The 11,918-nt window shown below is 36.5% G+C and overlaps 1 protein-coding gene across 1 annotated transcript; it reads right to left on the reverse strand.

Annotated features, from left to right (window-relative positions):
- Positions 1-8,083: 8,083 nt before the first annotated feature.
- On the reverse strand, positions 8,084-11,583 carry LOC149131790 (uncharacterized). Its single transcript, XM_089337825.1, has 4 exons — positions 11,404-11,583; positions 10,768-11,103; positions 8,619-9,887; positions 8,084-8,479 (listed from the first exon to the last, which is right to left on the reverse strand). Exons 1-4 carry the CDS (start codon positions 11,581-11,583, stop codon positions 8,084-8,086), a joined length of 2,181 nt encoding a protein of 726 aa, XP_089193951.1.
- Positions 11,584-11,918: the final 335 nt, after the last annotated feature.

The following is an 11,918-nucleotide window of genomic DNA, read 5'->3' on the forward strand; positions in this document are numbered from 1 at the left end:
TATATATATATATATATATATATGCGCTGGTGACACATAAAAAGCACCCACTACACTCTTGGAGTGGTTGGTGTTAGGAAGGGCATCCAGCTGTAGAAACATTGCCAGATCAGATTGGAGCCTGGTGAGACCTCCTGGCTTGCCAGTCCTCAGTCAAACCGTCCAACCCATGCCAGCATGGAAAACGGATGTTAGACAATGATGATACCATATATACACTTAAAACATATAGACGCAGGAGTGGCTGTGTGGTAAGAAGCTTGCTTCCCAATCATGGCACTCTGGGCAAGTGAGTTCTACTATAGTTTCAGGCCAACCAAAGTCTTGTGAGTGGATTTGGTAGACAGAAACTGAAAGAAGCCCATTGTATATGTGTATATATATATATATATATATATATATATATATATATATATGTGTGTGTGTATGTGTGTGTGTCTGTCTGTTTTTGTCCTCTTGACAACCAGTGTTGGTGTGTTGGCAAAAGAGACCGATAGAATAAGTACTAGGTAGACTTACACAGAATAAGTTGATTTATTTGACAAAGGCAGTGCTCCAGCATGGCTTTAGTCAAATGACTGAAACAAATAAAAAAATAAAAGAATATATATATATATATATATATATATATATATATATATATATATATATATATACAAGGGGCGTAAGGTATTTGAGGGCATACTTTGGGTCATTGCTGCATTTTTTGCTAACTCTGTATAATCTTTGCTTCAGAAAATAATAATAGCAAATCTTCAGCTTACTCAAGAAATGAAGAGGCATGCTGTTATTGTGGTTATAAAGGCTGAGCATAGAGATCTAGAAATATCTTGATTCTTGAAAGTTGCCAGATCTTTCATCTACAAAGTTTGTAAGGAGTTAGACACTGAAGATGGAAATGTATCACCAGTATCAAAGCATTCTAAATGCTCTGAAATCATCAGAACACCCGAATTCATCCAGCAAGTTCAACAGATTATTGATTACAATCCCAGAAAGTCCATGAGGTCAATTGCAAAAGATTTCCATGTGTCAGAAGGAACAGTCAGAAATGTTGTCCACGAAGACATCAGATATAAGTCTTACATGATGAAGAAAGGTCAATTTGTCAGAAAAGGCAATATCTGGCCACCAGAGACCCCAGATTTCAATATTATTGAACATTTATAGTGCATTTTAGAAAAACCTCATAGAATTCAAGCTGTAATTGCTGCTAAAGGCAGTCCTACCCATATTAAAATAAATTTGTTTGAAATTTTAAGGTGTTTCATTTATTTTGTCCAACCCCAGTATATACATATATATATATATATATATATATATATATATATATATATATATATATATATATATATATGACAGGCTTCTATCAGTTTCCGTCTACCAAATCCACTCACAAGGCTTTGTTCAGCCTGAGGCTATAGTAGAAGACACTTGCCCAAGGTGACATGCTGTGGGACTGAACCTCGAATCATGTCATTGGTAAGCAAGCTACTCACCACACAGCCACTCCTACGCCTATATATAAGGCAGGTTTCTTTCAGTTTTCATCTCCCATATTCATTCACAAGGCTTTGGTCAGCCCAGGGCTTTAGTGGAAGACACTTACCCAAAGTACTGTTCAGTCAGATTGAACCCAAGACTGCATGGTTGGAAAGCAAGCTTCTTACTTCCATAGCCATGTCTATCAACTACGTAGGCATACCTGCATTCTGTATTTAACAGTTCTATCATACAAAAATCCATGAGTTGCTACAAATGCATTTTAGTGTACAAAACAGAACAGTTATGTGTATTTTTCAAAAAATTCCTATTCTTCATAGGTAAAGATATTGATTTCATATAAGCAATAGTATTTACGATTACCAATATTTTTGCTTGATTAATCCTAATACCTGGTTTGTCATGGAATTAATCAAGAAAATCAGAACAGATTATCTTTTCTCTTACTGCATTATTTTTTATATAATCCTTCATAGCTGATTGTTAATCAATCATTAAATTTTTATATGCAAAAATGCTTCTCTTTCAATAACTGTATATAAAATGATTACTCTGTACTGTAAGAACTTTAAGTTCATGAGCAAATATAGCATTTGAAGCCATGAGTAATATCAATTTTATTGAAATAATAATAATAATGAGGATGGCACAGATGGGCTATTGTAAAACTATATATTTTGTAAGTGGGTATCTGACTGGAACTAATAGCTGTTGCTACTTATAGCTACTTACAGAGTAAAAGGAGAGAGAGTTTACTGATAGATTACAGAGGGGGCGAATATTCTCCTTAAGGGGAGAGCATAGGAAATAATATTTCCATATAATCCATTTTTTTTAGTTGTCCTAGTAGTTGTAGTTAGCACCATTTCCCCCTTTTTATGGGCTCCTCAGTACAACATAACTTGAGATCATGAAAGTAGTTGGTCTATGGTCATCTGAAGCTTTTACAAATTGCATACGATCAATTTCCTTTTTCTTTTCTTTTTTGTTTTCTTGCTCTCATGTATTTTATCTTTCACTTTCAACATCTATTTGTGTCTGTCATTCATTGGACTACGACCATGCTGGGACACTGCCTTTAAGGGTTTTAGTGGAACGAATCAAGACTAGTTCTTAATTTTAAGTGAGATATTTATTCTATTGATTTCTTTTGCTAAACTGCTAATTTAAAGGATATAAACAAACCGATGCTGGTTGTCAAGCAGTGGATGGGGACAAATACACATACACACACGCACACAAACACATATACTCACACACACATATACACACATACATATAACAAGCTTCCACACAATTTCCATGTACCAAATTAACACACAAGGTATTGGTCAGCCTGGGGCTATAATAGAAGACACTTGCTCAAGGTGTTGCACAGTGTATTGACCCCATGACCATATGTTGGGAAGCAAGCTTCTTAACCACACAGCTATACCTGTGCCAATGCAAAATAAAAGAATATATAAATAAATAAATAAATTATGATGTTCCAAGTTTCCTTGTTGGCCATAGTCCAAAGAATGACTGACACAAGTAAAAGATATAAATAAAAGTTTTGCATCAAATACATCAAGAAGTGATGGATTTATGCCAAAATTTTCAATAAAGGTTCAGGCATGGCTGTGTGGTAAGAAGCTTGCTTCCCAGTCATGTGGTTCTGGGTTTAGTGTCACTGCATGGCACCTTGGACAAGTGTCTTCTTCTATAACCTCAGGCCAATCAAAGCCTTGTGAGTGGATTTGGTAGAAAGAAACTGAAAAGAAGCCCGTCATAAAAGTATATATGTATGTATTTATGTGTGTGTTTCTCTGTTTGTTCCCCTTGCCCCACTATCGGTTGACAATCGATGCTGGTGTGTTCATGTCCCTGTAACTTAGCAGTTTGGGAAAAGTGACTTATAGCGTAAATACTAGTCTTACAAAGAATAAGTCCTGGGGTCGATCTCGTTGACTAAAACTCTTCAAGGCAGTGCTCCAGCATGGCTGCAGTCAAATGACTAAAACAAGTAAAGCAGTAAAGATTTTAGAACATTTAGAAAGAACCTTACATAGATGGTAGTGCCTAGCATGCAAATAGCCTATTTAAATAGCAACCAGTTAAAAAGCAATTAATTATATTTATTTTGATGAGTTGTTTTGGCTGCCAACGTTGTTGCTTTGGAGGCAGTGAGTTAGCAGAATCATTAGCATGCTGGGAAAAATGTTTAGTGGCATTTTGTCCATCTTTACATTCTGAGTTCAGATTCTGCTCAGCTTGACTTTGCCTTTCATCCTTTCAGGGTTGATGAAATAAGTACCAGTTGAAAACTGAGGCTGATCTAGTCAACTTATCTCTTCCCTTGAAATTGCTAGCCTTATGCCAAAATTTGAAACCAATATGGTTGTTGTCTTTACCAGTAGTCATATAGACATATCCACAAGGTGTCTCTGTCTGTTTGACATTTTGTTGGCAAAAAGTTAAATCAACCGATTAGTAATTTAGTAAGGAATCACGAATTCCTTTGAGACTAATTTACTTAAGTATTTAAGACTTCATCTGATATGTAACACATTCACTAAATAATTAATCAAGAATTATTAGGGTAAATGAAGAGGGGCTTAAAGGCTTGATGTAGGGCTGAAAGTTAATGGTATTATTGAACATGTACAAAGTAAATTTAATTATGAATAAAAAGCAGCTCTAGTGTTGTAAACATTATTGACCGCACATATTCAATGTATGTGTTTTACTTGTTCACCAGTTTGCTGTGGGACTGCGGTCTAGGGATGACTCCCTCTTAGCACTGGGTGTTAAGACACCTGAAAGTCATAGACATGGGAGACAACTCACCCTCAAAGTAATTAACTACTAAAGTTATTAAAGTGCAGTAGTTAAGGAGAATATTTAGAACAGGCAGGGTTTCAACAATTAAAAACTGAGAAGGAATTTCGTATAAATCAACACACACACACACACACACACATACAGGCACATATATACACACATATACTCACACACACACATACACAAACACACACATGCATACAGACACATGTATACACACACACATGTATACTCACACACATAGACATGAACACACTTCAGACACATATTCACATACATGTACCTACCTCACCCACACACAATTATACACATATGAGTTCCTGTATATGTGTGAGAGTACAGGGTGGAGCAGAGACAACAGACATTTTTAAGAAATTCACAAAATCATCAATTTTAGCTGCAAACAAATTTTATTGGCATCAATGTGTTCATATTGAATTAACATTTGTCAAAGTCATGTGTGGAAAACAACATCCATCTTGTGGTGTCCGTTTTCATTGATGCATTTCTGAAGGCGTTCTTGGAAGTTGGCCTCCACTCTCTCCAGCATTGCTCTGTTGATTTGGGTGACATTGCTCTCTCGGATTTTCAAGAGCCCAATAACAACAGTTCTGTTGATTCACCATGCCATTGAGATGAAAATGAGCTTCATCACTCATTAACAAAATGAGGTTGTCATTTGCCTCAAAAATTAATTTCATCTGACATGCGAACTTAAGCCAGTGTGCATAGTTCCATGGTTTCAACTGTTGCCCAATGACCGATTTGTATAGATGGAAATGCAGGTCTTCATGCAAAATATGCCTTACCAATCGATTACCGATGCCAAGTTCAGTGGAATGCCTCCAAGCAGAGCGATTCGGACTCTATATCAAAGCTTGTCTGACACGTTCCACTGAAGACTGTTATGGCAGACTTAAAACACAGGATGAAACACGGGTCCATCACTATGATCCTGAGACTAAAGTCCAGTTGAAGCAAAGAAGACTTGTGTCCAGCCCTCAGCAGGCAAGGTGATGCTCACAGTCTTCTGAGATCAATGCGGAGTAGTGATGATGGATTTTACGGCAAAGGGCACCACAATTAAAGGAACATATGCTTCTCTGCTGCAGAAATTACGGGATGCCATCAAAGCAGAGAGGCTTACTATGCTGACCAAAGGAGTCAGCCTCCTCCAAGACAATACGCCAGCTCACAATGCACATGTTACCCAGATGAAAGCACACCCCTGCAGCTATGAAATCCTTCTTCATTCCCCCTTACTTTACTGACCTCGCATCATCTGACTTCCACCTCTTTCCAACCATGAAGTCTTTTTGAAGGGGAAGCACTTTTCAGATGATGATGAACTTATTTCCGAGATAATGTCTTGGCTTCAGATGCAACCTACTGACTTCTACAGACGAGATCTTCACTGATACATAAAGAAATGGGAGAAGTGTGTCACCATTGGTGGTGACTATATAGAGAAAGACTAATAATTATGCCAAGTTTCATTTACCCCAGTCCTTGGGAAGCGGGTCAGGGGAAATCTTTAATGAACACCTCTTGTATATAATATACATTTAACTCTACACACACACGCACACACACATACACGTGTGTGTGTGTATATATATATATCTGTGTGTGTGTGTGTGTGTGTGTGTGTGTGGAGAGAGAGGGAGGGAGGGAGAGAGAGAGGTGCTGTTCAGAAACTCAGTGAAATGATTGAACCACCACATCACACCTACATGACCCTCCCTATCACACACATACACACACACACATACATTTTATGCTCATGTACACATACATGCTATTTTACATTTAAACATTTAGATCAAACATGTAATTTAGTTCTTATTTCAGTTTCTTAATTTGCTTATGCATTCTTAAAAGATTTCTTTTTTCCCCATTGTTTGGAGCTTGAGGAGATTAATATGTCAGGTCTCTAAATTAACCTAACCTTATTTCATGCATTCTAAAATGGCAGGTATTAATAGCACTATTTGTAATTGATGAAATAAAAGCCTTGGTTGGCATGTTGCATTCTTCCCCTGTTTCTAATTGAGCTAAATTTTTATTTTTTTATTTATAGCACTTCATGTAAAATTTTACTAAATTTGGAAAGGTTTTACCAGTGTTATATAAAAATCTCTTCCACAGACTTCAATGTTTACTCTTGTTGATTTTCCATCGTGCAATAAACATCCTTGAGTATTCATATATGTAAGATATACAAGTAAATCTTTTGTTTTCTTTCTATCTCAGATTCTTTTGTTCTGGGAAGTTTGTAAATAATATATGTTTTAAGTGGAGTTAAATTTAGCTTATATTGATGTCCAACTGAAGGCTGCTAAATCATACAAAGTTAGACATGCCAGAAGTGTTCAGGAGATCTGAAATTCTATAAAGTTGGATATTTATGTGTGTGTATATATATATATATATATATATATATATATATATATATATATCTTATCATTTATATGTTTCAGTCATTAGACTCCAGTCATGCTGGGGCACTGCCTTGAGGAATTTTAATTGACTAAATCAACCCCTGTATGTATCTACTAAATACCAGTTGAACACTGGAGTTGATTTAATCAACTTAGACCCTCTCCAAAACATGCTGGCCTTGTGCCCAAATTTGAAACCATTATTACTATTATTAAGGCATAAGGCCTGAAATTTGTGGGAGGGGGATAGTGAGTCACATTGACTCCTGTACTTGACTGGTACTTAATTTATCAACTCTGAAAGGATGAAAGGCGAGGTCAACTTTGCTTTTCATCCTCTTGAGGTCAATAAACTAAGTGCTAATGAAACACTGGGGTTGATATAATTGACTAGTCCCCTCCTCCAAATTTCATGCCTTGTACCTATAGTAGAAAGAATTATTATTAATAGTACATGACCTGTCAATAAGTAAAAAACAATGCTATGATTAGAATAACATTTCAATTTAATTCAACTATTGTTTGAGAAATGCACAAAAGATATGATTTGATAATATATTTACATATTCCTATGTATGCAAATACTTTACAAAATCAGTAATAAAATAACAAAGAGAATATTAAGCAAATTTGTACTTTTTACATAGGCAGCATATCAATATTTACACTATTTCCGTGTAGACAGCATTACGTGTAAGTCTTCTTACAGTTTCATTATGACGTCTACTTGTTCCTGATCTGGTAAATTCTTTTTTATCAGCAAATATTTTAAGATTCACTGGATCCCCAACTCTACTAAGAGCAACATATAACTGGCCATGAGTAAATATGGCTGCAGGCATGTCGATGCTGCACTTAGGCTTTGTCCTTGACTTCTGTTTATAGACATTGTGAAAGCAGGTCTCACTGGAAATTGGCGTCTTTTCAAAGTAAAGGGCAAATCGGTATCAGATGGTTGCAGAATAATGCGAGGAATCAAAAGTGTGCATTCTGCATCAACACCAGTTATTTTACTTGCAGTGATCTGACACCAATAACACTCTATAATGTGCGCCATTGCAGTGCCCATTTCTCTGATCTAAGTGTCTTAGCAACATTATAGGAACACCCGTTTTTAATTTGATAATGTGAGGTGGCATGCCACTTATATTAAGAGAATTCAGAAATTCAGGAGGATAGAGTGCAGATTGCTGATCTTCTGCAACGGAATCAATACTCCCCAGAGTATATATCTCACCTGGAAATTTCTGGATTATGTGGTTATTTAGATTGTCAACCCCTTCATTCATTGTTGTTAATATTGCTCGTGACGATAACTATTGGGCATTGTTAAAATTAACCTCTAAATCTTCATAGACATGGTTGATCAAATCCTCCTTGCTGTTCACTTGAAATTGCTGAGGAATCACTATTACATCATCATATAATTGTCTTTGAACATTGGGGATTCTTCCATCACCAACTTGCAATAACCAAACAGAAGGATATGCCAGTCGAGCTTGAGAGGTGGTATTATTGCTGAGACAGTTTTGCACTCTCATATGAGTGGTGAGATGAAGTACTTTGCATTCGTGCCAAATTAAGGGTTTTTTCAAACCTGCTCCAATTAGAGAAGACCTTTGTGCTTTTTGAACTACTAGAAGAATTTGATGGAAATCACCACCTAAAATTATCAATTTGCCACCAAAGATCAAGTCGTTGTTCATTACATCCTACAGTGTTCGATTCAGCGATTCAAATAGATAACGATAACACATGGGTGCCTCGTCCAAGGCAATCAAGCATACACCATGAAGCAAACGGCGAATGGCATCAAGAAGGGATATTTTGCATGTTAAATTACAGTTTTACCAGTATGGGGAGCTTGAATCGAGAGTGACCAGCGCAGCCTAGCTTCAACAGTATCGCAGCAATGCCCGATGACGCTGTCGCAATAGCTAGTTGGTTGTTTTTGCGCACATAAGACAGTAATATACTAAGAAGAAAAGTTTTGCCAGTACTCCCAGCTGCATCAATAAATATCAAACCACCTTCATTTCTATTAATTTTCTGTTGAATATTTTCAAAAACGATTCTCTGGTCATTATTTAGCATATGGATGTTAGCATTGAAAAATTCTTCTGCATTTGGATCCATCTCATTTTCATGAAGTAGAACATTATTCATTCGGAGATAATGTAAAGCAGCTGGCAATCCAAAAGATATTGTACTACGGTCATACTGACCCATGCGATGATCCAATTCACACAGCATATCATTCAGGGCAATATCCAAAGCTGTTTCATGAGAAAAATTGTGTTGTCTCATTTGATGGAAGTAATCTTGGCAAAAATCGTTGCGAAATATGTATAGTTCTAGTGGTCTGGATGGAGAGCAAAACTGAAGAATACTGACAAACAAATTTCGTAAAATATTCACTGAACGTATTGTTCTTGCCTCATTTAGACAAAGTTTCCATTCTTGATAATTTTCTAATAGATTCATAATTTGAGATGCATGTCTAAAATTTTCGCAAATAACACTGTTAATTGTGATTAAATTTTCAAAGCTTGTTGCTTCCGCTTTATGTTGAAGTAATAGTCTAAGATAAAATAGCTCCCCTTGCGATGGATGTACTGCGTGCATTCTACCAATAGCTTCTGGAGTATCCTCACTTTGTCTAACTCTTCTCCTCCAACTTTTGTTATTGTTACACCAAGTATAATGTTGTGGAAAGTCACAATAGAGGATAGCTTTTGCTAGGGGATCTTCTTCATTCATCTTGAAATATGCTGTCAATTTGGTCGATCTATTTTTTGCTAAAGCTTCTTCTGCATAATTCGGATTAAACACAATCATCTGTTGATCTGGCAAGTGTATCGACAAGCATTCAACAGCAGGCTGCCTTTGCTGAACTGGAAACTCAAATAATATCCAACAAGCCTCTGACGCTCCAGTATATATTTTGTAATTCGAAATTTCATCCATTTGATTTTCGTTGCCAACATTAAAATGCACGCCATCTTCTTGTCTGTGTAGAGAAACTGTTGTATAGTCAACACCTTTGAAAATGTACTTGTAAAGATATTTCACAGCTTTGATAGATGCACACCATTCAAGATTAATATGCGCCTTGTACTTCTGCAACAAACAAGCATTATAAGGAACTACATAATGGTTATCAACAACAATTTCTCTATTTCCAATCCGTATTGAAGCTGTGAAGCCACCATCTCGAGAGTTTCAGCAACGAAACCTGTGGATAAGAATCATTTCCAATTAAGGTTTGTGATCTGCAATCTTTTGGATATCTTTTACTGCAAACGCCATTCACCATGCAAGGAGAATTGAAATTATCTTTTCCGCAGGGTCCATGTATCATGTGTTTCTTCACCAAGGAATAAAGATGTGATGTTAATGGGTTTTCAGTATTAGGAAGTTCAGCTGTAACAATTTTATCAATTTCTTGCCATATGTTGTGATGATTTTGTATTATAATGAGGCAATCCTTTTTTGAAATTCCACTGTGTTTACATGAGCAATAAGTTTCCCAAGGACTCCTGATTTGATATCGTGCAATAGTGTCTGTTACTTTAATTTAAATACTCTTGCAGTGATATCTGGTCACACAACCGCCGTCTGGCCCACAGAAAACTCGTTAACTATTTCATGTCGTTTTGGGTTGCATGTAAAAGTCAAAAATAAAGTAGGTTTGCTAAACTTTCTAACTATGGCCATTGCATCCTGGTAGTGTTTTGCTCTATATCGCGGACTTTCTGTAAATGAACATGGTAATATGCCTACGACTTGTATGATCAGTATCACCTGCAAGTATAGCATCTTGTAAGCTGTTATATAAATCAATTATTAAGGTTGCTTGATTGTTACGAACATATCGTAGACGGGTGGATTGTACTTTGGCAAATTAATCTCCACAGTATTGCTAAAACAAACGCTGACCTAATTGCAATATATTTGTAGATCTTGTTCTTTTCTTGATGCGATAACAATAAAATTGAACTATTGGAATTTGAAGGTTACCATTTTCATTCATTAATCCATGGTGCCACTCATCTAGGCCGGCAGGTAAAAAACACGGGTACATCATTGGGTCATATGATCGATGCGAGTTACTTAATATTTGTAAAGATTTTTGGTTATTCTCTGCTCTGAATTTTGTTACAACCATTCGTTCTGAACAATTCGTTTCCTCATCAAGATTATTTCGTATAAGGGTAGCAAGCTCAGAAGAAGTTGGTAGATTATATCTCCTGGAATGTTCCCCATGAGGTTTTTTTTTATCCGCATGTAAGTCAACTGACACATGAGCAGGAATATTTCCAGCCTCAATTTGCTTCTGCACGGATAAAAAAGATTTTAAGTATTACCAGCAGATATAGCAGAATGAATTTTTCGAAATATATTTACATCGAAGGCTTGGTTTGCATTGTTAAGAGGCACTCTTTCCATTCGTCTTCTTATTTGTTCTTCATGATCATAGAAATACGTTTGTAAGGTAGACGGGACTGTTCCTATTTAGTTTCTAGGAGCTCCATTAAGTTTATAAAGAGTTCCGTGTATTCTGTAATTTGTAATTCCTCTCAGTATTGAAGTGTCAACTACTTTCATAGAACACATTGCCATTGCGCTGTTGAACCTTATTTTTCTTCAGGGGTAAAAGAAAGAGATCAGCAAATTCGTTCGGTAACTTAGGGATATTTTCAATTTTTATCATTCCTGATTTACAACATGTACCAAAACTGGGATTGTTCATTGTTCCTCCTGTACGCTCTCCAATAAACATCAAAGCATTGCAGTAATGGTAGCGCACTTCCATGAGACCGCAACTATGGCAAGCAACGGGAACGGGAACCTGTAGAAGTCCATCTATATCTTATTGTCGAACTATATATTAAGAGTCAGCCTATTATTGAATTGCCGACGTGTTCTGTGTTGTGCTGCATTTTGTTCTAAAATCTGCTCACGTTGTTCTTGTGACAATTGTTGTCTTGCATTTCTATGCTGAGCAGCATCTTGTTCAAAAATTTGCTTTCTTCGCTGTTGTGACTGCGCTAAACGGAGCTGACGCCGTCTTTCTGTGTTCCTTTTACGTTGCTCTTCCTTCTGTTCTTGAGTTTGCCTCAATCTTCGGAATTGCTGACTCCAACATTT

Source organism: Octopus bimaculoides, chromosome 19 (genome assembly GCF_046866305.1).
Source record: "Octopus bimaculoides isolate indiv1 chromosome 19, ASM4686630v1, whole genome shotgun sequence".
Classification (NCBI taxonomy): Eukaryota; Metazoa; Mollusca; class Cephalopoda; order Octopoda; family Octopodidae; genus Octopus; species Octopus bimaculoides.

Excerpts from the sequence above, each read along its gene's own strand:
- LOC149131790 (XM_089337825.1), bottom strand. The coding sequence starts at position 11,583 with ATGGAAGTGCGCTACCATTACTGCAATGCTTTGATGTTTATTGGAGAG. Across the intron at positions 11,104-11,403 it reads TACCCCTGAAGAAAAATAAG|AAGCAAATTGAGGCTGGAAA; the intron begins GTTCAACAGCGC and ends TTATCCGTGCAG. Across the intron at positions 9,888-10,767 it reads GTAACCTTCAAATTCCAATA|AAGTACAAGGCGCATATTAA; the intron begins GTTCAATTTTAT and ends TGTTTGTTGCAG.